This window comes from Perca flavescens, chromosome 1 (genome assembly GCF_004354835.1).
Source record: "Perca flavescens isolate YP-PL-M2 chromosome 1, PFLA_1.0, whole genome shotgun sequence".
In the NCBI taxonomy this organism is placed as follows: Eukaryota; Metazoa; Chordata; class Actinopteri; order Perciformes; family Percidae; genus Perca; species Perca flavescens.
The window spans coordinates 20,475,793-20,502,109 of record NC_041331.1 but is presented as its reverse complement, the minus strand read 5'-3'; the positions used below and the strand labels follow the sequence as shown (position 1 = coordinate 20,502,109).

General features: G+C 39.5%; 2 protein-coding genes across 8 annotated transcripts in view; both read left to right on the top strand.

Moving 5' to 3' along the window:
• Window positions 1–16,625, top strand: part of LOC114554776 (ephrin type-A receptor 6) — a 71,230-nt gene extending 54,605 nt beyond the window's left edge. For 5 of the 7 annotated variants that reach the window (XM_028576808.1, XM_028576851.1, XM_028576827.1 and 2 more), the window contains 9 exons: window positions 1,668–1,773; window positions 4,246–4,316; window positions 10,583–10,708; window positions 11,610–11,977; window positions 12,096–12,308; window positions 12,417–12,566; window positions 12,668–12,861; window positions 13,019–13,168; window positions 15,960–16,625. In XM_028576808.1, coding sequence (XP_028432609.1) covers window positions 1,668–1,773; window positions 4,246–4,316; window positions 10,583–10,708; window positions 11,610–11,977; window positions 12,096–12,308; window positions 12,417–12,566; window positions 12,668–12,861; window positions 13,019–13,168; window positions 15,960–16,074 — 1,493 coding nt within the window. In that variant the 3' untranslated portion in view covers window positions 16,075–16,625. Of the gene's footprint in view, window positions 1–1,667; window positions 1,774–2,471; window positions 3,082–4,245; window positions 4,317–10,582; window positions 10,709–11,609; window positions 11,978–12,095; window positions 12,309–12,416; window positions 12,567–12,667; window positions 12,862–13,018; window positions 13,169–15,959 lie in introns of those variants that run through there. The other 2 variants (XM_028576814.1, XM_028576834.1) reach the window with 2 other exon arrangements.
• A 3,165-nt stretch (window positions 16,626–19,790) lies between these two features.
• On the top strand, window positions 19,791–25,841 carry arl6 (ARF like GTPase 6). Its single transcript, XM_028581527.1, has 8 exons — window positions 19,791–20,235; window positions 21,498–21,651; window positions 22,532–22,593; window positions 22,815–22,883; window positions 22,971–23,065; window positions 23,357–23,486; window positions 23,596–23,651; window positions 25,274–25,841. Exons 2-8 carry the CDS (start codon window positions 21,532–21,534, stop codon window positions 25,297–25,299), a joined length of 558 nt encoding a protein of 185 aa, XP_028437328.1. The 5' UTR covers window positions 19,791–20,235; window positions 21,498–21,531; the 3' UTR covers window positions 25,300–25,841.
• Window positions 25,842–26,317: the final 476 nt, after the last annotated feature.

Sequence of the window (26,317 nt, the reverse complement as noted above, 5' to 3'; positions counted from 1 at the left end):
ATGTGTTAATTTTCACAGATGTCAGAGATGTCAGTCCATTCAGGGATACATCAGGAACTATTACTGGCCTCTGTCTCCTGCCACCCCTGAGTTTTTGTTAGAAATACATAGACACACCGCTAAAGATAATGTTACACTGATGCGCAAAAATGCACAATCAAGGATATACAATTATTCTTTACAAATACCATGTCATGCCAACTTCTATCACAAAGAGCAAAGCAATTTGTTTCTACTATAAGTTGTGTCGTAAGGATCTGTCTGATCAAAACCTTCCTTCAAAGATAAAAGATTTTCATATGTATTTGCCGTTTGTTTGCTCACAGGCAAATGTGCAGAATAGTTCAAAATAGCTTTTAGTTTGGTGTGTAAGAGTTACGAAGAAGACTTTCCAACATACTAATGGAAAAGGAAAATAAGTCACGGTTTTAAATAGATGTAGGCCTATGTGTAAAAGCCAAATTTCTCAGTGTACCGTAGAATGGTGATTGGGCCGCATTTTTCTGTCCGAGCCGGCCCGCGTCCGACAGAGCAGTAACCGAACCCGACCCGAGCCCGACAGGCATTAAGATATTTATGCCTGTCTGTTAAAATCTAATTTTTTTTCTCATACTAATGACACATGTAGGCTACGTTTGTGTGTGTGGAAAGCTTTTATTAAGCAACTGTAGGAAGGCATTCGGAAATGTCAACAGATGAGTGCATCAGCGCAAACGGGGCAACAAGCGCACGCTAATAAGATGTTCAATTTAAAATGTTCAATGCGTTAACCTTTCCTGATTGCTTCGTTTCCGACCTTGGTCAGAAAACCAGGGGAGACTCATTACCTCCAGGGCCGACGTTATAAATGAATAACATTGGGGTCAAAATCCCATTTCTGGTGAGCAAATGAATGAACTTGGCCTTCAGTCTGGGGTTTATTTCGCACACCGCACACACTGTGTACAAAACTTAAACTTATTCCACCAACTCTACTCCGCTCGCATCTACACGTCTGCTTCCTCTTTCTCTAGCTCTCTTCTGACCACTTTCCACACACACACACACACACACACACACACACACACACACACACACACACACACACTGAGCTCTCTTAAAGGAGCCGCAGCACCATTTTACAACAAATGCCTTATCGCGCTAATGTGACCGAGCCCGACCCGAACCCAAACATAATTTCTAAATATCTGTCCGAACCTGTCGGGTCCCGTCGGGCTCGGGTCGGGTATCACCACTCTAGTGTACAGGATTAACTGCTCATGTATTTCAATCTCTTTCTGGGTTATGAAAATGCAGTCTGATTTAGGTCCTGAATTCAGCAGCAGAAGCAGAGCAGTTAACAGTAATTTTAAATAAGCTATTTATATGATTAATGTGGTTGCATTGTTCATACTGTAGATGTGTTTGAGAAGGGAAACCTGAGCGAGCATAAGGATACTATAAACTGACTGGATGCCTTCTTTTGCATTTTCATTAGTGATATATATATAATATAACAGAAACTGAATATCAATTTCAATCCAGTCACTGTGTTCAGTAAATTGCAACAGCTGCGTATGGCCAAGTAGTGTGTCAGCTCTCCAGTTTGAAACTCTGGGAGAGAGCTGGTTATATTGATGTAACAGGTACTGACTGGCCTGGCTTTAATTTGTTCTCACTTTCTGCAGATCCTGATATCGCTGATCAGGGTCAAGTTCTGGTGGTTGTCACAGCATCTGTAGGAGGCTTCTCCCTGTTGGTCATCCTTACCCTCTTCCTCCTCATCACTGGACGGTAAGTCTTTGATGCTGGCTTATTGTTAACACCACACGTCGTGCACACGCACACACACACACACACACACACACACACACACACACACACACACACACACACACACACACACACACACACACACACACACACACACACACACCTCTGCGCTTCTTCTCTCATAATCTCCAGAGTGGCGCTACCACCAGAAGTCTCTTAATGGACTCTCTGTATGCCACCAGCCAGACACTCTTATTTTCCAAATGACTGAACCAATTTTCTGCCTAATTACTCAGCATGTAATGCATGTACCAGCAGTTTGCTCCATTCCATTAACTTCCACAGGTTAGCTCAGACCGTTGTCTTCAGTCTGCCTCTTATTAATAAACAATGAAAAATGGCCCTGAATCTGGAGGCAATTTGTCTGGATTTTGAACTAATTATGATACAGGCTGAAGTGATAATCTTTGATCACAGCATTTGCAAAATAAAATCTGAACTCAGAATTGAGAGCAATGTGTCTCACTATAAAGAAAGAAAATAGATTCAGGTACTTCCCGGACAACAAAATGGTAGTCATCGACAACTCTCGACATCTGGCCACCTTTTTGTATGCTTATCCTATATCTTTCTTGCGTTTATTTTGTAAAGAAGAAAAAGGCTAGGAGAATCATTAGAGATTCAAATCACCCGGGTAACAGACTTTTCTCCCTGTTGAGGTCGGGAACAAGGTACCGGATACTCCAGGCCAGCACTGAGAGGCTCAGGAGGAGCTTCTACCCTCAGGCCACTAGGATCCTAAACGAGGACACTGACTAAGACTGCACCCCACATCATACGCATATATCTATTTATTATCTGTTTTTTAATGCATAAATTGAAGGAACTGACAGAATACATTTCGCTGAAATTGTGTTTTTATATGATTTCACGTGACAAATAAATAAATTGATTGAAGCTCGCTCATGCAAGTGTTTCCAAGTTGGATTTACAAAACTCTCAACTGCACAGACTTGTCGTCAATCGATTGTTTTAACTTGATGAACGCCTCCCATTAATGACCAGGTGTACTGTATGTTCGTGACATTAGATCATTAGCATAATCAACGCCACCAAGTTGCCAAATAAGGCTCAATTTGTGGAAGAGTTTCATTATCGAAAAAGTTACTAAATTGAATTTAAACTGCCTCAGAGTAAGGCATTATAATTCTTAGCATTTTAAGTGTTTTTCTTTCCTCTGTGGAGGAAGGTAGAATATCTGTACATGACTTGTACAACATAAAGCAGCTGGTGCAGTCTGTGCATGTACTATGATTGTGTCCATGTGGACTGGTGACACTCTGTGTACTGTATGTAGGTATGTATGCATGCACTATGTCAGTGTTTCTCCAATGGGGATACTTTGGAGTACTGCAGCGGGTACGTAAGATTTTTTTAATGCATCATTTCTAAATTAATTGTACCATATTAAGACTTCAGTGATGGGTTCTAAACGTTCAAAATGTAGGCTAGCATTTAAGTGATTTTCAGTTACAAGGTTGTTGTTTAGCCTAAACAGGCGCAGCGTTCTATTGTACCTCTTTATATTTGTTTTTTGTTTTTCTACCAAAAATGTTTTGCGCTGTTCAGGGGGTACTGGGCTAAAAGATAAATTCAAAGGGGTCACATTATTGAAAAAAAGTTTGAGAACCACTACACTATGCTATGTTGTATTTCCTAAACAGCAGATACTGTATGTTTATGTGTCCAGGACAAATTTTCTTCGGGACAATAAAGTCTATCTTATGTTATTGTTATCATATCTCTAATTTCTCTTTGACCCAGGTTCAATTGAGTCTTCATATCAACAAAGTGTTTTTTTCTTCTAAAAACTGGCTTATAAACAATTTTTCATATAAATAAACTCTTCTAAAGTCAAAAGTTTCAGGATCAGCACATAATCCACAGATTACATTTTTAACAGGCAGCCTTCTTTTGTGTGGTTTAAATGGAGGGTGCAAAGTGCTCTTTTTGCTTAATACTAGTGTTTGATTGTTACTTTTGTCCCGACCCTCCCTCTATGGAGACTGAGCCTTGAAAGCTTTGAATTTGTGGGACTGTGAATAGAATAAAAACTGGAAAATGGAAAAAGATAAATAAGAAAAAAAATAAGAAACTACATAAAGGCAAGAACAAGAAATTGCTCTAAATGAATGGGTTATAGAAAACAGGAAAATGGCTGTCTGTTTTTCCACCAGAGATGTCTTTTCAAACTAAAAGATTGCAGTTTCTGCTGTCAGAACAAATCTTCCACTTTTTTGTTGTGATGTCATATTTGTCTTCTGCAATAATGTCAACTAATTTACTGTGTTGAGCACAGAACACCGAGAGGGTTGCTGGCAAAAAGAGACAGAGACAGTGAGGAAAAAAACAGGGGATGTACTCTATAGGGTTTTTTTTTATGTGGTGATGAAGGTGATTCTTACTCTGTGGCAAACTGGTTCACCTGTACAGGTGTCAGGGGTACATTAAAGCCAGGATGAAGTCGGAGGAGAAGAGGAGGACTCGCTTTCACAGTGGACATGGTACTGTATTGTGTGTGTGTGTGTGTGTGTGTGTGTGTGTGTGTGTGTGTGTGTGTGTGTGTTCTCACACTGGTGAGCTTGCATTCAACAGATTGAATGTTCCAACCATAGACTGTTAATGGACAGCGCATGTGTCACCCATTGGTTTGTGGAGATATGCTATCCGTCGTCGAGTTTGCCGTTACGGGCGCAGCCATCCTGGTTGCAGATGTGACGATTTTAGACGAGAGGGAGGAGTGAGGGAGGAGCCCTTACACTCTACGTTACGTTACTAGGCGGCTGCATATATGAAAAAAAAACACCTAACCCTAAAGAAATTGTAACAAAAGGTTTCTCAGCTGTTTTTTGTAGTATTAGGTGTCCTTAATAACATACTAAAAGTTTACCAAAGTTTGACCACTATAAAAGTGTAATTTTCAAGATGGCGTCCAAGATTGGTAGGAAGCCCTCAAAATATCCTAACTCCTTCATTATTTGACCTAGCCAAGTAATTTTGGTGTCTAACCACATGTTTTCTGGGTCTGTGAATCCATTGGACTTGTCTAAATTGCACTGACATAACGACATACTTATGGAATACATTTAGTGAGATTACTGTAAGGTTTTATCTTTTTTGGGGTGAACCAGAGATGTAAACGATTTAGCCTATATCATGTAACTCCTATTTCGTACGCGTTTTTGGACACATACCCTTTCTTTGCTAAAACACAGACTTAACATTCAATGTAAAAGTTATTCCACCCAAAAGTAACTTAAATTACTTTTACCACCACCACACCTAGGGCTGGGCGATATGGAGAAAATCAGATATCACGATATTCTTGACCAAATACCTCGATATCGATATTGAGGCGATATTCTAGGGTTGACAATTGGTGCTTTAACAAAATATCTTCACACTTAGATTTTAGATAAATATCATCAGTAATGTGGACATAATGTCCAAGTGGGGAAAAGGCAAATAATAGAACAGCAAGAACAGTCTGGTAAGTTCAGAAAATGACATCACTTTACCATAATGCAGCCTTTAAAACCAGGAAAAGACACTTATTTATTTTATTTATTTATTTAAGGACAATGCACATTTAATGAACATGTACAGCAGAACACGTAAAAGTGCCAGATTATAGCCCAAAGGCTAATTTCCATCTGTAGTCCCAATTGGCAGATATAAATTACAATAACAATACATAAGATAATCACTATTAACATCTGCTATATAAAACAGGATGAAAAAACAAAAATTATTAATAAATGTTATAACAGAGGCTCAACATACATATGTTTCACTAAACTAATACGGTACGACATACGAGTAAGGGTGACCAATACGTGGTTAGTTTTAAGACAAAATATATACAGTAATAACATTTGTTATGTGAAACAAGGAAATACAAAATAAACAAACAAAAAAACCAAAAAAAAAAAAGCAAACCAGACAATTTATTAGTAAGTGTTAAGACGAAGACGCAATTCACCAACACACTCCCTGGGCTAATACAGTACAGCATGCAGTCAGAAGTGATTGCACGTTTGGTTAGCTCTGAGCAATTCCTTTACCTGGCTCTTAAAAGTGGGACATTCCCTTATAGTTGGGGGTAGCGTGTTCCATAATGCACTACATTTAATAGATAGTGCATTTTGGCTAAAAGAAGTTTTTCTAAAAGGAAGCTCACAGTCCCTGTTTTTCATATCATGATATCGATATAATATCGATATATTGCCCAGCCCTAACCACACCCCTCCTCACTGGGAACAGTTATTTTCCCTCAGTCTGGCAACAGGTGAAGCCCCCTGTCTCCATGGTAACTGAACCTTCAGAACTCCTATATTACGTGTGGTGGGTAAAAACAAAAAAAGATGAAAAAAAGAAAAGAAAATAATATATACTACTGGTCAAAAGTTTTAGAACACCCCAATTTTTCCAGGTTTTTATTGAAATTCATGCAGTTCAATGTCTTATTGTATTCTGAAATGAAATAATAGAAAACATTAACAATTTAAGTTAAAAGAGAAATCATGGAATCAATTTATAAACCAAAATGTATTCTAAATATTTGACTCATCAAAGTAGCCCCCTTTGGCAGATATAACAGCTGAACACACTCGTGGCATTCTTTCCACAATGGAAATCAAATATTCTTCAGAAAGTTCTTCCCAACTCTGTTGCAGAAGTTCCCATAAATGTGTGGCACTTGTAGGTTGCTTTGCTTTCACTTTTCTGTCCAGTTCATCCCAAACCAGCTCAGGGGTTTAAGTCTGGTGACTGTGCTGGCCACTCCATGTTTTTAAGCTTACCATCTTGTTCTTTTTTGCTAAGGTAGTTCTGGCATAGCTTGGACTTATGTTTTGGGTCATTATCTTGATGTAGGATGAACCGCTGACCAACTACTGTAGGTGCATACCAGAGGGTACTGCATGTCGCTGCAAAATGCTGTGGTAGCCATTTTGGTTCAGGGTGCCTTTCACTCACTGACCCTGGATCCAGCAAAACAGCCCCAGACCATCATGCTTCCTCCTCCATGTTTGACAGTTGATGTCACACACTGAGGAACCATCCTTTCTCCTACTCAACGGCGTACAAAAATCCTGTGTGATGAACCGAAGATTTCAAATTTTGATTCATCAGTCCATAGCACCTTCTTCCAGTCTTCAGTAGTCCATTGGCAGTGTTTCTTCGCCCGGGCAAGCCTCTTTTTCTTATTCTGATGGCTTAGCGATGGCTTTCTATCAAACATGCAGCTCCAAGTCTTCTCCCCCAGTTTCTAAGTGCCTTTTGATGGTGAAAAATACTGTACTCACTGACACCTTGACTTTCTTCGCAATTTCTCTGTAGGAAAGACCAACATTCTTAAGTGTTATGATGGTCTGTCTCTCTTCCATTGTTAATTGCCTTTTTCCCGCCATTTTTATAGCAACACACTACTTTCTGCAGTACAATACTGTTCAAATAATGCTCACGAGGGTATGGTACCACAGTGTGTTCCAACAATACTTTTATACAAACAGAGGGGTTTGTAAGTAATCCAGACCTGTTGGAACACCTGTGGGAATTGGTAGCACCAACTTTCAAAGCTTGATCAACCTCCATTGCTGCAGAACAGCTTTACGTGGTTAACCCATTTCTTGTTCCCTGAAAAAGGCCTTTTTGTAAAATACTGAAATGTACATTATTTTTCAGTTTTGGGTAACCTTACTTTTTTTTAACCTCAGGCAGTTCACCACTTACCTTTGTACCATTTCAAGCTATTCATTGGACTTGAACTGCTAAAATTTCAATAAAAAACTAAAAAGATTGGGGTGTTCTAAAACCTTTGACTGGTAGTGTATATTACAGCACAAATGTCTTATTCTCAGACACATGCTCATGTCATTTTATGGGGGTATCAAAAGAACATTAGAAAGATTTCTAACACATGACAAAGGCCAAAATTGTGAGTGTATTAAGAGAGGATGACATTGTTGGATTAGCTTGAGGAAAAAGTACACTCCAAATGCAATTTTGACCATGAGTCATATTGTTGTAAACCAAGAAACTTGCCCCATTTGCTGTAAAAACTTAAGAAATGGCTCTGATGTGGTAGAGGTTCATCAGAAGGGAGCTAATGGACAGAAACCACCAACACTAGGCAAAACGATATGTGAAATATGCAATTACTTAAGGGAAATTTTATTATTAAATTGTAATTGTATGTGCCCTTATTTTTTGCATAAATATTCTTGTAACGAATTGCTTTAATATATATAATTGTGCTTGTAATCAGTTATTTATCATACAAATATGCTAATTAGAATATTACATGGCTAAAACATGTATAAGGTACCAGTATTCATGGTGTAATAGGAATACAAAGGAGTAATGGTCTTTTTAAGGACCTGGCGGCCGCCATTTTGAAAATGGGGCCTTTCTTGAAGTCAAACTTTGGTAAACTTTTAGTATGTTTTTAAGTACATCTGATACTACTGTAAACCACTGAAAAATCTTTTGTTAGAATTTTTTTGGGGTCAAGCCATATTTGCAGCTGACTATACATTACGTTACACACTTTCACTGGCAATCACATCATAGCCACGCCCTAAAACACCCTCTGCTTTAACGTCGATTCTAAAATCAACGAGACCATAATTCAAAAAATGAACATTATTCTGTGCTGCAGAAGACTTAAAACTAGCGATTGAGACCATAAACTCATTATGAAAATGTTTACTGAGGTAATAAATCAAGTGAGAAGTGGGTCACTTTCTCATAGACTTCTACAGAAACCGACCTCCTTTTGCAACCGCACGTGTCGCCCCCTGCTGCTGAATGCAGAATGCAGGTTTAAGGCTCTTCCGCATTTGCAGCACTTCGTCGAACTGGATGCGTTGTCCATTAGTTTTATACAGTCTATGGTTCCAACTCTCAGGGCCTTAGTTACGACAAGTTCTAAGAAGAGTGGTTACAGTTTGCCTCGGAGTTGCAATTTTTTAATGCAGTTTTTCATCACGATCAACCACTCACAGTATCTCATACACCTAATTATTGGATTGTGACAAAACGTGGGTAACCACTGTTCTGTTAAAAGAATTACAGGACTGAACCAAGTGTGGTGTACAACTAGAGATAAAAACAGGGTCATTGATTGGCTCTATAGGAGAGGCGTGTCATTCTTTGGGAACAAAATGGTAATTTACTAACATAGTTCAGTGAGAGCTCCTGTAGGATTGGATCTGAGGCCTGCAGGGACACAAGTGTGGCTCCTGAGACAAATCTAACTATTCTATCATCTGTGGGCCGAATTTGGGATTGATCCAAGAATAACATGGAAGACTGAATGAAAATATTGTAACATGCTGACAAGCTCAAAGGTGTTTTAAGCCTCCAACATCGCCTTCCAGGCAGCTAACCCTAACCTTAACCCTAAACATAACCATTGCCGCGCATATATAAAACATATTTTGCATATCATCAGTCATCTAGTTTTCCTTGCAGCACATGACAAAGATGGATAATGGTATTGCCAATACAAATATGCATTCATTAACCCTTTTCTTCAAATATTAAGATTTCTTTTTTTTTGAATAGTTATAATCCTTGCCTTCCCCAGCCTTTTCTTGTTGTCTGTTCTTTGCTGTTGTGTGCTGCGGAGGCATCACCTAGGCAGGTGATGCCAGCAGGCTCAACAAACTGTAGGAAAAGGCTTGTTCTATTATAGAGCTGAGGTTAGACGCCCTGGAGACAGAGGTAGAGTGTAGAATCCCAACTTGAATCTGTCTCAGATGAAACCTTCAACGCTGTACAATATGAGCTGACACAGCTATAAAGTACATTTAGTCCCCAGCTCATCTGCTCAAGGTGTACCAGGGGTTGCTTCAAGTTATCATTTGTGCCAGTCATCATGCTCAGTGCTCACTGCAGCAGCGTCCCCAGTCTCAGCCATTGAGGAGGATGCTGAAGCCTGGCTGCCTGCAATGTCTTTATATGCTGCTCTTGGGCATTTTCTGAGCCCTTTTTTTTTGTTGCCGTTTTTCTCCATCCCTTCAAACATCACAGAAAAACCTTACAGTATAATAGAAGCAAATACACCATGAATTCTGGTCTCATACAGTTGAAGCAAGAATCAAAGTCTCTTGCACAGCCTCAACATAAATGACATTATATGCTTCAGTATATCAGAATTTACTGCAGGGCTGTGGTCCAAAGACAACATGTTTATGCAGGCAAAAGGAAAGATTTCTCCTGCATTTTGAAATAATTATGTAAAGTAAGTAGTGACAACAATGTGGTTCACAAAACAGAACCGAAGAATCGATAAAATAATGGGAAAGGGTGTTATACGTGTAGAGTAAAATGTGCGAAATTAAAGTTGTGTTTAGAAAAGTTTTTTAAAATCAGGTTTTACTATATACGATACAATCAAGCTCTGTAGTACTTTATTTCATCGTATTGCACAGGTGCTCATGTTATTGTGTCCATCTCTTGTATGTACAAAGGGAGGCACAAATAATCTGATCTGCTTGTGTACCATGTTTCTATTATTATTATTATTATTATTATTATTATTATTATTATTATTATTATTATAATACTGTAAGAAGAGCTAAAAGTGCCAACAAGCGAATTTTCGCCATGGAAATTTCTGCAGATTATCAGTGTGTGTGTGTGTGTGTGTGTGTGTGTGTGTGTGTGTGTGTGTGTGTGTGTGTGTGTGTGTGTGTGTGTGTGTGTGTGTGTGTGTCAAAGATTTTAATTTTATAATAAAAGTAAATATTGTATTCTCTTCCAGTCCCATTCTCTGGGATAAAGACCTATGTGGATCCAGACACGTATGAAGACCCCACTCAGGCAGTGGAGGAATTCGCCAAAGAGATAGACCCCTCATATATATGCATCGAGAGGGTGATTGGTGCAGGTAAAATGGATACACACATATAAATACTGTATGTACACCAGTGTAGGCCCATAATTATACTGTATACTGTACATGTGTTTCTTGTATTTATGGGAGGAACGTCACAGGTGTCACCTGTGTGCAAGAGTAATACATAACTTCATATAATGCATGACTGCTAACCAGATAGAAGATGTTATTTAGTGTGTGCCATTATCGTAATCTGGGTATTTCCTAAATTCCTATGTAGGATTACTCAGGCATATTGTAGAAATGCCCTAGTGATGGTTGTCTAGCACCTGGTAGAGAAATTGTCTCATTTAATGTTGATTAACATTTTTATTTTACAAGAAATGTTAAACCTCATAAAGTTCAAATTAAATTGTTTTACAGCCCCTCTTAGCAAGCTGATTTTAAGGTAGTATATAGCATGATACCTTAGGTCCAAAGCCAGTGCTGCTGACTATGAATAATAATGTTTGATGGTTCATTAAATCGAACAGATTGGGGCTGCTATTTAGCCCATGAGTAATTATGAAGGTGCCTCCTATTTGCCTAGTTTCTGTAGCATGGGCTCCATCTGGTGGAGTCAGTGTGTACTTCCAGATGTTTAAATGACAAGGCAACTGCAGTCTACTGTTGTGTGTTTACACATTTCTCTCTTGTTTCAATTACAGGTTTTAATTGATTTACCAACTGTGAATCATAATGTTTATTTTACCTGATTTCTTTAAGCAAAAACATACATTTTTACTTTACAAAGAACAGGAAATAATGATAAAGTTATATGGGCAGCAATTACTGAATGTATGTATTGTTTTTATTATTTCATGGAGTTGCAGTAAAAGTACAACTATTGGGAATAAGTCCTATGATGTATGAAAGACAGTGCACCCTTTTATGTATTGTGTTGTTTTGACAGGTGAATTTGGAGAAGTCTGTAGTGGTCGGTTGCGCATACCTGGAAGGATGGACATCGCTGTGGCAATAAAGACACTTAAAGGTGGCTACATGGAACAACAGAGACGAGACTTTTTGCGTGAGGCTTCAATCATGGGACAGTTTGACAACCCCAACATCATCAGGCTGGAGGGAGTGGTTAATAGGAGTAAGCTCTATATGTGTATCTGTCTGGGCTCTTCTCTTCAGCATCAGTTCACAGCATTCTTTACTTTAGTCTCTTTTCTCTGTTGCTCATTAAAATCCTGTCTTTTACCTTTTTCCTCAGGCAGACCAGTAATGATAGTCGTTGAGTACATGGAAAATGGAGCACTTGATTCTTTCCTCCGGGTGAGAGGAAGACATGTTCACAGATGTTCACCTGTTTCCTGAAGAAATATTGTCCTCCATATATCATATGTTTGTCCTCTCTCTTTCTCTCTCTTTCTCACTCTCACAACCATACCAGGCACGTGACGGGCAGTTCACAGTGCTCCAGCTGGTTGGCATGCTGCGCGGCATCGCAGTAGGCATGACCTATCTTTCAGATATGGGTTACATTCACAGAGACATCGCCGCTCGTAACATCTTGGTGGATGAAAACTTGGTTTGTAAGGTGTCTGATTTTGGCATGTCCAGAGTCCTCGAAGATGATGAACCTGAAGCGGCCTACAATGCTACAGTAAGTGTGGATCTAACGGTTACTGCAGGATATTACAATCTGACAGTTAGGAATGTTGAATATCTCTTTAACACAGCTTATTTTGTGTTGTTGTTGTTTTTGCGTCAGGGAGGAAAGATACCAATTCGCTGGACGGCACCAGAGTCTATTGCTTATGGAAAATTTTCCACAGTTAGTGATGTATGGAGCTACGGCATTGTCATGTGGGAAGTGATGTCATATGGCGAGAGGCCCTACTGGGAGATGTCCAATCAAGATGTAAGCTGCTGATCACATTAAAACTCCATAACCACTAAAGCATGATCAACACAAAAAAGCATTTTTATTTGTATTTAACTTATTGATGTTGATGATCTCAGGTTATTTTATCAATTGAAGAAGGATACCGTCTCCCAGCCCCAATGGGCTGCCCTGTGACACTGCACCAGTTGATGTTGCACTGCTGGCAGAAGGAGGCTAACCAGCGCCCACGCTTCAAGAATGTGCTTTCTTTCCTGGACAAACTCATAATTAATCCCAGTAGTCTGCTCACTCTGGTGAATGACGTGCAGAGGTAAGTATCAATGTGTTGGAAAATAATTAGTAAAAATTATTTTCGTCTACTGTACACAGTTTGTCATTGAAAACCACTGCCACGGTAATTCAAAGAATATTTACTATTCAGATCAACAATATGCTAACTTGTCTCTTGTCTCGTTTGTTTGTCTCAGTTACCCTGACTCCCCAGAGGACATGCCAGACTACCCTCTTTTCATTTCTATTGGCGACTGGCTTGACTCCATCAAAATGAGCCAGTATAAGAACAACTTCCTTGCAGCAGGATACACAACACTGGATTCCATTTCCACCATGAGTATAGAGTGAGTGAAGCCAAATTATACAGAGTTCAGCTACAGTATGATATCAAAAGCACACTAAAAGGAAACAAGCATCAAAGGAACAGAAAAATTGTGAAATTGTTATAAAATTGATTCCACTATTAAGCTTTGACAAGAAATTACCTGGACTGTATGTATGTGTAACTATTTCACTACAACTACTACAACAGTAGTATTACAGTATTTTGTCCTTATATTCTAAATATGGTTATTGTTCATACTATCAAGTTTTCCCAATGTGTTTGTTGCAGGTATTCCAGTGACCATTTCTAAGTCCCATCTAAATTATTTTCTCTCCTGTTTTTATGACTTAAAGGAACACGCCAACTTATTGGGAATTTAGCTTAATCACAGTAACCCCCAGAGTTAGACAAGTTGATACATACCCTTCTCATCGCCGTGCGTGCTGTAACGCTGTCTGACGGTTCCAGCATTAGCACGCTTCAGAGTCCTGGTGGCGTAAAGGTCCTGGAGCGGCGGCAGATTTTAGCCAATCACCTTCTCTGCAGACCGAATGACATGCTGCAGTCTGCCCTTGTCCTTGGCAGTGGCAGCAGCGTACCAGATGGTGATGGAGGATGTGAGGATGGACTCAATGAAGGCTGTGTAGAAGTGCACCATCATTGTCTTTGGCAGGTTGAATTTCTTCAGCTGCCGCAGTAAGTACATCCTCTGTTGTGCTTTCTTAACGAGGGAGCTAATGTTCAGCTCCCACTTGAGGTCTTGGGAGATGGTAGTTCCCAGGAAGCGGAAAGACTCCACAGTGTCAATTGTGGAGCCACAGAGGGTGACGGGGGCCGGTGGGGCTGGGTTCTTCCTGAAGTCCACAACCATCTCCACTGTCTTTAGAGCGTTGAGATCTAGATTGTTTTGGTTGCACCACTTCACCAGGTGGTCAGCCTCCAACCTGTAGGCGGACTCGTCTCCATCAGAGATGAGTCCGATAAGGGAGGTGTTGTCCGCAAACTTCAGAAGCTTGACGGACTTGTGACTGGAGGTGCAGTTGTTGGTGTACAGGGAGAAGAGCAGAGGCGAAAGAACACAGCCCTGAGGAGATCCGGTGCTGATGGTCTGTGAGTTGGAGACGTGTTTCCCCAGCTTGACATGCTGCTTCCTGTCAGACAGGAAGTCAGTGATCCACCTGCAGGTGGAGTCAGGCACACCAAGCTGGGAGAGCTTCTCCTGGATCAGAGCCGGGATGATGGTGTTGAAGGCAGAGCTGAAGTCCAAAAACAGGACTTGCTAAACTTGTACTTTGACTCTTTAAATCTGTCTCTGTCCCCACTCCTGAACGAGTCTTTCTTAGCCAGCCTTAACCTTCTGAGTTTGGCTGTGAACCAGGGTTTGTCATTGTTGTAACTCACCCTGGTGCTTGATGGAACACAGCAGTCCTCACAGAAGCTGATGTATGACGTCACAGCCTCTGTGTACTCATCCAGACTGTTGGTAGCAGTCCTGAACACATCCCAGTCAGTAGAATCCAAACACGACTGGAGATCCTCCACAGCCTCACTGGTCCACTTCCTTGATGTCCTCACAACAGGTTTGCAGAGCTTTAGTTTCTGCCTGTAGGTGGGGATCAGGTGGACCATGAGGTGGTCAGAGTGTCCAAGTGCAGCATGGGGGACGGCGTGATAAGCATCCCTGACTGTGGTGTAACAGTGATCCAGAATGTTCTCCTCTCTGGTCGGGCATTTAATATGCTGTCTATATTTAGGGAGTTCGTGAGTGAGGTTCCCTTTATTAAAGTCACCAAGGACAATAACTAGGGACTCCGGTTCCACGTACAGAATCTGGTCGGCAAGCATGCGCACAAAACAGCAGATGAAGAAAAGTCCCTGTTTCTAACCAACAGCAGTTGTAGTTCCTCCAGTTTGTTGGGCAGTGAGCGCACGTTAGAGAGGAATATTCCCGGTAATGGTGTGCGTAATCCTCGCTGGCGGAGACGCACAAGCACACCGGCCGGTTTCCCTCTCCTCCGGCGTTTCGCTGCATGAGCAAAGGTGAGCGCACCTTTGACCAGAATGTCCAAAATTTCCAGTGAAGGGAGAAGAAAAGTGGGAAATAAGTTGGCGTGTTCCTTTAAGAACAGATTTTGCAACTATAGGTGCCTTCAAAAAAATGTAATCTGTACAACAGCCCAGGGAGGTTGGGGGGGGTTGCCAGGATCATTTTTCTAAGTTACTTTGCCACAAGAGGCAGAAGTGCACCACTTCCCCATGTTCTAAATAGGACTAAAAGCATTCACGTTTTCTCCATGTGAGTTACTTTCTCCATGCACTCTAAACTCTGGTGTCCACCTTAAGTTGAAATTGCAAAATCAATCTCATACACCGTTGAAAAATAAGAATTGTTACTTTTTGAAAAATTCAAACTCAGATGGAAGAAAACATCAATGCTTTTGGTCTTTTTTAGAACAAGGGATAGTGTTGCATTTCAGCCTCCTGTGGCAAAAATTAGTATTACAACAACAAACTAATAAAAACGATCTTGACAAGAAAAAAAATGTACCTACCTGTTTCACAAATGAGAACATTTTTAACTTTGAAAAATTATACTGGCAAAATCTTTTTCACCTGTACTTAAGTCATAAACACATGAGAGAATTTAGTTTTAGATCAGAATTAGAAAATGGATCACCAGAATTCTCACTAGGTCTTCCGTAGCTTAAATTGACATTTACAACTTTATTGCATGTTTGTCATGATGTACAAGTAGGTCTGCTGTTCTTATGAAACTAATTCAAAACTGTAAATCTTCTTATCCCCTTTAGCGACATCAGGCGTATCGGGATCTGTTTGATTGGCCACCAGAGGAGAATCATAAGCAGCATACAGTCTCTTCGCCTGCAGCTTCACCACATCCAACAGAGCGGCTTCCAAGTGTGAGAACTTCGCACAAAGACAGACTGTGTACACACTGAGTCGGAAACCACTCAGACTTCCTTGGCATCCTAATTCAACTAATTGCACAAACACCAGACTGTTAGGTGTAGCACACGCTGCTCATGCGAGGGCAGGACACTGCTAGACACACATGTGGTCTAGTTAATACACACTCCTCATCTTATGGATCATTATCAATACAGCCTCCACAACAACCAACCTCTGTCAGCGTTGGCCAAATGCGGTCTCTTTATTATCTCAGCAACTACTAGCATTCACTTGAATTTAGGACTTATTTTCTTTAGTGTCTATTCAAGTGTTCACCAATACCTCTTCTCTTTCCAAGTGACAATCCAATGGTTTCTATTGACTTTGAATGGTCTCAAGTCAGTTACCTCAAGACCAGAGAAGATGTGGATAGGACAGACGGTATGGTAATGAATGGTACAGGATGCGATTTTAAAAACAACCTTTCCGGCTGGTTAATAAAACAATTCACCAGAAATAAAGATTGACAGAATGGTAAATATACAATCATGCTTTTTTGAACCGAAGACCGCTGAATGTCAAAAGATTTTATAGAAATGTACGTTCTATCCCCATGATAATGCAGTATGTCTTGTAGAAAAAGTCTTGTGAAAGTTGTATGTTTTAATCAGTATGTTTGTTCCTTAATAAACTACCCTATTTTAATAGTTTGTTTTCTCTCAGACTTTAACCACCCCAGGCTCGAACATCTACTGTAGCTCTCTTCAAAGCAGGCTGATAATTTGCTACTGCACATTAACACACACACACGCGCACACACACACACACACACCACACACACACACACACACACACACACACACACACACACACACACACACACACACAGGTATCCATGGATGCACACACTCTATCACAAACACACACATGCACAATAACAGGGGCCTCTTAATTGTCACTCAAGAGACTGACACGTTTTCTGGACATGAAGAATTGTCAGGTGAGTTTGTCAAACGGGTGCTTATGGGAGGTTATAGATGAAAGACATACTGACCTTAAAGAATAAAGTAATGTGCTATACTGCTTCTGTTATTTTATTTTTTACAAAGGCATTTGATTTTTCTACATATTGTCTATATTTAGGGCTGGGTTAAAAAAATTCCAATACCATTACCGGTTCCTGAACAGTAATTTTTTTTCGATATCAATTTTATAAAATCCATTTTACCAAAAATCTATTACAATATTACATTACAATTTGTTTTCAGCTCCTTTACACCTATGTAACGCACACTAGTCAAGCCTCTCATAAAACTTCACACACACGTGAGCCCCGTCTCTATGTGCATAGTGTTTTCCCTGCATGCCTCTACAACTTGTAACGTTAGACAGCCAATCACAAGCATTATTAGATCTTGGTACACGCATGCTGCATGCTTATTGGCTCACTGACGCTGCTGAGATTTACTCAAGTATTGAAATTTGGTAATCAATGACAAGGCATTTTTTGATACTATGGAGGCCGTTCGGTCCAGTGCATAATGTGCATAATTAACTCACAAATGCAACTGCAGAGATAACATGTGATGGAAGTTTTCCTATAAAGCAGCAGTGTTTAGAAATATCAATGATCAAATGAAAACGAATAACGACTGTTTGAGAATTAAACCAAAGTTTGGACTTTGAGTATTTATTTACATTTGCAAATGGAGAAAACACAGTTTCAAAGGTACAGGCAGCACAATTGAAAATGTCTTTCCCAACTAGAAACCTAAAAATCACAACATCTTATAGTGAAGAAACTCCATTAAGCCACCCCTCTTCAAATATCTTTAGCATGCTGCCACTTTTCTAAAAAATACCATAGACAGTCAGATGATTTTACAACCTTCCATTCTGCTCCTGTGTCTCCTACATTAGACTAAACACCTGCTTATCTCAGGAGACAGAAAGAGATACGGTTCACACAGTGTTATAGCCTTCTTCACTTTATCTGCGAGAAATAAACAAATGAGGAGCTGCAATTTCTTTAGCGAAAATAACTTATGCTATTGCTCACAGTCTACAAGGCCAGCTCTCTCACTGGTGCCTTTAAGTCTACAGGAAGGAACAGGATTATGTGGAGGTTTAAAACAATCTTTAAACAAATGGTCAATATCATTAAACAAATGGTTAAAATAAAATTTGCCACCACAAACACAAAAACTGAAAAAAGAAAAAACTGACAAAATGGCTAAATACAAGTAGAAAATGTGAATAAATAAAAGTGGGGTGGATTCACAATTGCGTAAAGTCCCATTATAGTACTCAACATAACAATTATTACTTTTAAAATGTTAACCTCATAAGCCTAAGAAATGTTAGATATAAATTATATTTTAGTTTAGTTAGTTTTAGATTTATTTCATTTATGTTTTGTTGGTAATCTCTGTTTTTGTTTGTTGTTGTTTTTCATATATTCCTTCTTTATTCTCCAGTACCAAATAGGAGAAAAACATTCTAAGGTGTGTGGCTGGGTCTGATTGGGTGCTGATAGTGACTCTATGATGATGATAAGAGATGATAAGATCAATTATTGATTATGGCTGTATGGTATATGGGTCAGCAGCCCCTTCAGTGATTAGTCAACTTGATATAGTCCAAGCAAAAGCCCTTAGAGTGTGTAGTGGGGCGTTTCATATAACTCCAATACCGGCACTACTAATACAAACAGGGGAGATGCCGTTAGGTATAAGAAGACATAAACTTGGTTTGAAGTATTTAATGAAACTAAAAGGACAGACAAAAAACCTGTTGAGTCAGCATTGGGAGTTTATGGGAACAGCAACATTGGTCAAAACAAACTTTACAGAAACACTCAAATGGCAGATGAAATTGGTATTGTGAATTTGAATGTATGGCCACTAATATGTCGTTCAGATGTACCTTTGTGGTTGATTGATTTTTTTTTTAAACAAGCCAATCAAAGATGTCAGAGGGTGTAGTGGAGGAGATAAAAGCCCAGCAAATGTGGGGAGGCTACCTACAAATTTATACTGACGGGTCAAAGGATTCTGAAAGCGGTAAAGTGGCTTTTGGTATTAGTATACCTGAAATAGGTTAGGATTCCAGATCATTTATCAGTAGGCTATTTGCTGCAGAGTTGGTGGCAGTTATATGGGCAGTAAGGTGGGTTGAAGATAAAACTGTCATATGTAGTGATTCAGCTGCATCCCTAATTACAATTAAAGGTACCAAAACTAAGTCCAGACCTGATTTGCTTGTGGAAATTATGCAGGTGTTGTATAGAATTCATAAAGCAGGGTAGTAGGTGGGGTTTCTGTGGGTTCCGACGCACATGGTTGTGGACGGTAATGAGGAGGCAGAAGAGGTGGCAAAGAAAGCAGTGCAGCAGGAGAGATGTTCAAATGAATGTGCTGTATGGGTCACCAGATTACACAGAAATAATTAATAGGTCAGTAAAAGAAATGTGGCAAAATTCATGGGATTGTGAAAGGAAGGGGAGAACTTATTATTCAGTACAAAGAATGGTAGATAAAGAAATATGTGATTATAGATGTATTAGAGAAGAGATGCAGTAGTTTTATCCAGATTGAGGCTTGGGCATTGTGGGCTGAGGAGTGGGCTGGCTCTGGTTAGTAAACATCCTGATGGAAAGTGTGAATGTGGAGACAAGGAAACAGTGAAGCATGTATTAGTGCAGTGCAGGAAGTACTCTCGTCAGAGGAAGAAACTGTTCAGAGAACTGGGTGCAGCTGGAGAAACTGTTTTTACTTTACGCACCTTATTGAATTTGGACAGTTGGAACTAATTGAAGAAACTGATGGAGTACATGCGACATATTGGATTATATAAAAAGATATAGATAATTACTTTTAATTAAGTTGTGAATAGCGATTAGAGAAAAGCGGAGGGCAGCAATACGTCATAATGCGTCTAGCCTACCGGAAACAAGAAGAAGAAGAAATAGGAGGAAGCCGTGTGGCCTGCAGGCCTGCAGGTGGCAGCATTGAGCCAGCACACTGGTCTCCCAGCAACACGGTGTAAACAACGAGCATGAGAGAGAGAGAGAGAGAGTAGAAGAGAAATGAATGAAACGCTGGTTTGACCCTGGTCATTAATGAGCTAGCGTTAAGTGCATCCTGGAAGCACAACCCTACTAAAGCACAACTACAGGTAAAACCCAGCTCTGCAAAACGGTTTGGGAAAGGATAATACAAGCTAACGTTAGCGGTATCGTCACCAGCTATCGTATTAACCTTAACTGGAAGGCTATAGCTAAGCTAGTTTTCAAACACGTTTAACGTTATCTTACTTCATGCTGTCTAGTGTTTGTGGCTGTCGTGTAAAAGTGACGACATGAAGTGCTGCAGAGGAATTGCCTAACGTTATATAGCTAGCAAGTTACTGCACATGTAATCCCAGCAAACTGAAGTAGCGAATTAACCAAGCGGCTAAACGTTAGCTAGCTAAGGCTAGCTGGCAACAGTAACAACAGGAGATTAACTAACTAGCGAGCTAAATAGCTGAATGTTAATTACGTTAGAACCTAGCTAGTAAGAGCCAAGGAATCTTATTAAGAAGGAAGAGCCAGTAGCATTCCGGCGTTACATGTGTTTGTTTGTAATAGAGCATCTTTGTTAACGATAACTAACCATCCATCAAACTGTTATAATATATATATATATATATATATATATATATATATATATATATATATATATATATATATATATATATATATTAAGGAGGGCTATCTCCATAATGTTTCCTATTATTGTCAGGAAGTGGTGCTAATCGTCAAATTGAATATATGACATAGCTATATGTTCCATCTTTCTAAGATTCCTTGCTAAGAAGAGCTCTCTGAGCACGTTAACGCAAGCTAAAAATGTATGTGTTGATAGCTGTTGCTCTGTAGCATTTACGTTAAATTAGGTGAAATGTCCAGTTAGAAGAGGGTTGGTGTTATGTTAATTAGCTATCTTAAATGATCTCAGAGAAACGTTTAGGTTGGGAAAAACAGTTTAATGTAATGAAAGGTACAATTTGTTTCAATAAATCAAAACAAAAGTTCATTCACTGAATTTTGCACACTAGGTTTGCCTCAAAGAAACAAAAGTAAAGACGATATGCCGAAATAATCATTTCAGATAAGTAAAATGAAACATTATGGTTGTTATGAGGCCTTGTTGGGTTAGGAACTATAGTGTGGGGTATCTACTGCAGAGCACAAATAGGAGCTCAGCGCACATACAGCTTTTACCCAAAGCAAGAAGTCAGAACAAATATCGGTGTTGAAGTGCAGAACTATTGCTCTCTGGTAACTGCGTCAACAGAGGTGCTGATGTAAACCTCTAAGACAACTGAACTGTAATCTGTGGAAGAGATGATGTTACCATCTAACTGTTGAGTATGTATGACCTTTTTTCTTGTAGAGGTGACAGGCAGCTGATGGTTGCTGGCTAGCCAATGGGGCTGTTTGACAGGTTGGCAGGATGGCTGGGGTTGAAGAAGGAGGTGAATGTGCTGTGTCTTGGTCTGGACAACAGTGGAAAAACCACCATCATCAACCAACTCAAGCCCTCTAATGTAAGTCTACCTAATGCTTTCTACAGTGATGTTGCAAAAATAAAGTAGCATTGTAAAGAGTTTCTGACATAACTAATGTAAAAATGTTATTCACTCACAGTTATATTTACGTTTCTAGTAAATTAGTGATTACAGGAGTTGTGCATCCGTATTACTGCCTTTTCCCCAATTATCTACAGATCACATGTGTATGGTTAATTAGCATGTTCATGGTTAACTGGCAAGTAGTACTGGATCGACGGAAGTACATTTCCAGGATAATTGCCTAACATCCGCTTCCGCTCTCTGTGTGTTGCCGTTCTCAAAATCGTGCAATAAGGCAGGCCTGCTTGGTTATTTCAGGGAATGATTGTCACGATTTACAAGGAATATGTTTACGGCATTTACTATCTAACTGGGACGTTTTGGGACAGATTGGTGGGGATTACTATGGGCAAAGTACACACAGCGTTGCACTGGTAAGAGCAAATTACGCTTAACCATGTATCCAGCTGATTGAAATAGTTCATATAACTGTATTGTGTGAACAGTTAACTTAATTTAATATTGTATGTGCCGTTTTATTTTTTTTGCGGGGTGCAAATGTTCCACCATAACAAGTTCCTTCCCAAGACTATTTTGCAGAGCCACCGTCTCTGGGTCCGGAGCTTAGCGCCGCCCAAGATGATTGTGATTGGTTTAAAGAAATGGAAACAACCCAGAGCGTTTTTTTTCTCTCCTATACTAGAATGTATCTGTGGTGTAGCCAGAACTTACTCCACAGCGCTGTGGAGATAGGTCTCGCATTGCCAGACCTAACTGGCGAGGAATTTAGGACATGTTGCTAATGTGTACTTCTTAATTAGGTTTTTATCTACAATATGCTGCATTTGTCTTCCAGGCCCAGGCACAAGACATCGTCCCAACCATTGGCTTCAGCATAGAGAAGTTTAAGACATCCAGGTAGCTGTTCATCATAAAACAACAATATGTTGGACATTTAATAAAATTGGTAGTCCAAAAAATCGTATGTCATCTAATAGTCTTCTTATAGTTGCATATTTCTGTCTCAATCAATTCATATAATGTTGGAGCTATTCGGATATATTACGCAATGTTTTTTTCAACCCTATGCAATCGCACTGAGCACATAAATGTTCTTCTCTTCTCTTCTCTTCTCATAGTCTTTCCTTCACAGTGTTTGACATGTCTGGTCAAGGCAGATACAGAAACCTTTGGGAACACTACTACAAGTGAGTTTGCCAGTGCTACAAAAAACACCAACCCTATTTGCCGTTTGATATACATACTAATTCCTGTGATCGCTTTGTATTTTTCAGGGAAGGCCAGGCTATCATATTTGTCATTGATAGCGCGGACAAACTGAGGATGGTAGTAGCCAAAGAAGAACTGGACACATTACTAAACCATTCTGGTATGCTCATGTACATTTAACATGATTCTTGAACTTGAACTTGAATCCCAGCCCTGTTAACTAGCCCCGTGTCTGTTTCATGGGGAAATTTTCAGTCTAAACTGTGCCCAATGCAAAGGCGGGTGTTACTGTTTTTTGGAAAATAAGCACACGTTTTGTTTTTGCCAGTAACATATTTTATATATTTGTTCAAGTTGTTTTGGTTTCACAATATTGTTTCTCGTTAGTAGAACTGAATCACTGATTTATACCACTAACTTTCTGACCCCAACCCTCTCACTCTCTCTACAGATATTAAACACAGGAGGATCCCCATTCTGTTCTTTGCTAACAAGATGGATGTCAGGGATGCTCTGTCTTCTGTCAAGGTCTCACAGCTGCTCTGTTTGGAGAACATCAAAGACAAACCCTGGCACATCTGGTATGAACATACATGCACACTTCTTTCTATCTTAGTACGCCAGGATATTAAAAAGTATTTAAAGGTTGTTTTTTTTTGCTTTTTGTAAAATGATGTTGATTTGTTTCAGTGCCACTGATGCTCTGAAAGGAGAAGGTTTACAGGAGGGAGTCGACTGGTTACAAGGTATGATGAGATATTAAATCACCTTTCACCCACATTTTATACGGTCGGTTAAAAAAACCTTTCCATATATGAAATGTTGAGTTTGTGTATAGAAGCAGGATAACAGGAACAAAGCACCTGCCACGGTTTGTCTTACATAAATTCATCTTTGCTACGCTAGCAATTTGATTTTACCTGGATATGATGATGGCAAGGTATACAATATTTTATTTAATGGTCATTTGTAGATAAACAAAAATTATGTGATGGACTTACATTATTTCTATAACTTCAAGATTAACATTAGCCACCTAGTGAAGACATGGCCGCTGTTAATTAGAAGCAAGAACCTTACGGACCATTTTCCAAACCTACAGTGCATTTTATGTATTTTTGTATTTATACGTTAATGGAAGCTCCCATCAATTGGCCTATTACAAGGATACATTTATATTTCCATTAAAGTTAATTCTTTTTTATCTTCATTTCAAGCCTTAACAAACAGTTTTCCAGTAAATCCTACAAATGTGTAGAAGTTGAAAAAGTCTTAGTTAATATCCACATCGCGTTTGTTTTAATGCATTAATCTGTGTACGACATAACTTTGTGTTAACCTGCAAAATGTAGTCTGCTCCACTACGTCAACATCCTTTTCTTTTCTTTTTATTATGTTTAATGCTCTCACTCAAATCCTTCTATAGATCAAATTATGCAGTGAGTACTGGGTGTTTAATAAGTGTTGTGTTCTTTTTTGTGTTGCTGCATAGCTGTAAAAGATTTTATTTAAAACAAAAACTCCCTGTCTTTTTCCTTACCACGTTAACTGTGTTATTGTGACTTGAGTTTTAAAGTAGCTGAGTGAACCCCAAGGTATTCTGAACTAACAGTACAGTACGTCATAAACTCATCACCAAGCTACGGTGGCCGACAGGGGCAAACGCACTGCAATTTAATGATGCACATGCAAATAGACGAAACACAAGCAAATTAAGAAAACATCTTCATTAATTGGACATTTAGCAAACGTGCTGCAAATACACACAACACAACCAAATACAGAAACGTGCTGCAAATACAGAAACGATGCAAAAAGAAAAGCACACAATCCCCGAAAACAAATGCAACAAAAAAAAACGCTGCATCCAGATTACACAACGGAAGTTCTCCAGGCCTCTAGGGAGCGCTAAGTGGAACAGCTTGATTTTGCAGCACGTTTGCTAAATGCTGCGCATGTGTTGTCAAATTTATGATGATGTTTTCATAATTCTTTTTTTTGTTTTGTCTATTTGCGTGTGTTGCATAAAGTTGCAATGTGTTTGCCCCTGTCGGCCACCGTACCAATCAGCTTCCCATTGCATCTACTGAATCAAGGGTCCCCCAGTAAGGGTGGTGCTGATGTCCTATATCAAATTCATAAAGTAGTACTCCACCTGAAGTCTATCCCTTGAGTATAAATGCTCAAGTTTCAAGGCTTGAAAGATTGTTGCTGTTGATCCACTTGCTCAGTATGTTGGTTCCTTCCATTATGAGAAACAGTGGTACATCAATTTACACAGATTTTTTTATTATTATTATAATTATTGTTTTTTACATAACTTGCTCTACATTTTGCTGATGAACTGTTTTTCTCACATTTTTTCCAGATCAAATCAAAACAATGAGAACGTGAGGGCATGAGGATGGACACACCAGAAGTAGCAGCATTCGTGGAATTCTTTTATGAAAGATGAGTTAAGCCAGTTTTCAGAGGATAGCGATGTTTTAAATGGGGTATTTAGATGGTCCTTGGGTATGTGTCAATTCGTTAAAAAAATGAGTACCGGTACATGATTTGATTTTTATGGAACCAGTAAAAATGCATCCAGCGACAGTGCTGAGTCAATTATAAACACACAAAATTGGCAACTGTAACACATTTATTTTTGGTGAATTCTTACTTCTCCATGCAAGTGTTACGAGTTTAAAGCTATAGTGCATAGTTTATGTTGGCCCCATGAGGAATTCTAAGTAATGACACCAACGCTGTCGGCGTGTCCACACGATACAAGCCTTCCGTGATTGCGCACCACCCCCACCCCTCCTCCACGCAGTTGCTAGTAGCCAAGGAGGATACAGAGGATTAAAAAAACATGATGGACTCTTCAGAAGAGGTCATTATCTTCAGCTTCTGCGCGTGAAAGTCACCGGACGACACAATCTTGTGAACATAGCCTGAGAACTACAGAGAGAGTTGTGTGGAGCTGATAGTCGTAGTAGTAGCTTTGTAGCAACTCATTTGGAAATGGCTTGAATGTAACGGACGTTCATTAATATCAAAAAATTACGCACTAAAGCTTTAAACTGATAAATACAGCTGTCTGAAATTATGGAAGATTCTATTTTCCACTGCACGCTTATAAGGGATAAATGCTCTGACCTGCAATTTTATGGCCACTGCTTGAGAGCAGGTGACAGCCTCCATGCATCAGATATAATTCTAAATATATTTTGGCAGAAATGTAAAGTACTACGTAATGTGCTAATAATAATTATTATTTGTGTTTGGAGCTTCCCAACAGTTAACTATGATTTCCTTGAGCAAACTGTCATGCATTCCACTGCACATCGCCTTTCTCAAACTTGTATATTGGGCCATCTCACCGTCACATTACTTCACTTGCTTCAGATAATATTTCATGCAGCTCTGC

Excerpts from the sequence above, each read along its gene's own strand:
- arl6 (XM_028581527.1), top strand. The coding sequence starts at position 21,532 with ATGGGGCTGTTTGACAGGTTGGCAGGATGGCTGGGGTTGAAGAAGGAG. Across the intron at positions 22,594-22,814 it reads GAGAAGTTTAAGACATCCAG|TCTTTCCTTCACAGTGTTTG; the intron begins GTAGCTGTTCAT and ends CTCTTCTCATAG. Across the intron at positions 23,652-25,273 it reads GGGAGTCGACTGGTTACAAG|ATCAAATCAAAACAATGAGA; the intron begins GTATGATGAGAT and ends CATTTTTTCCAG.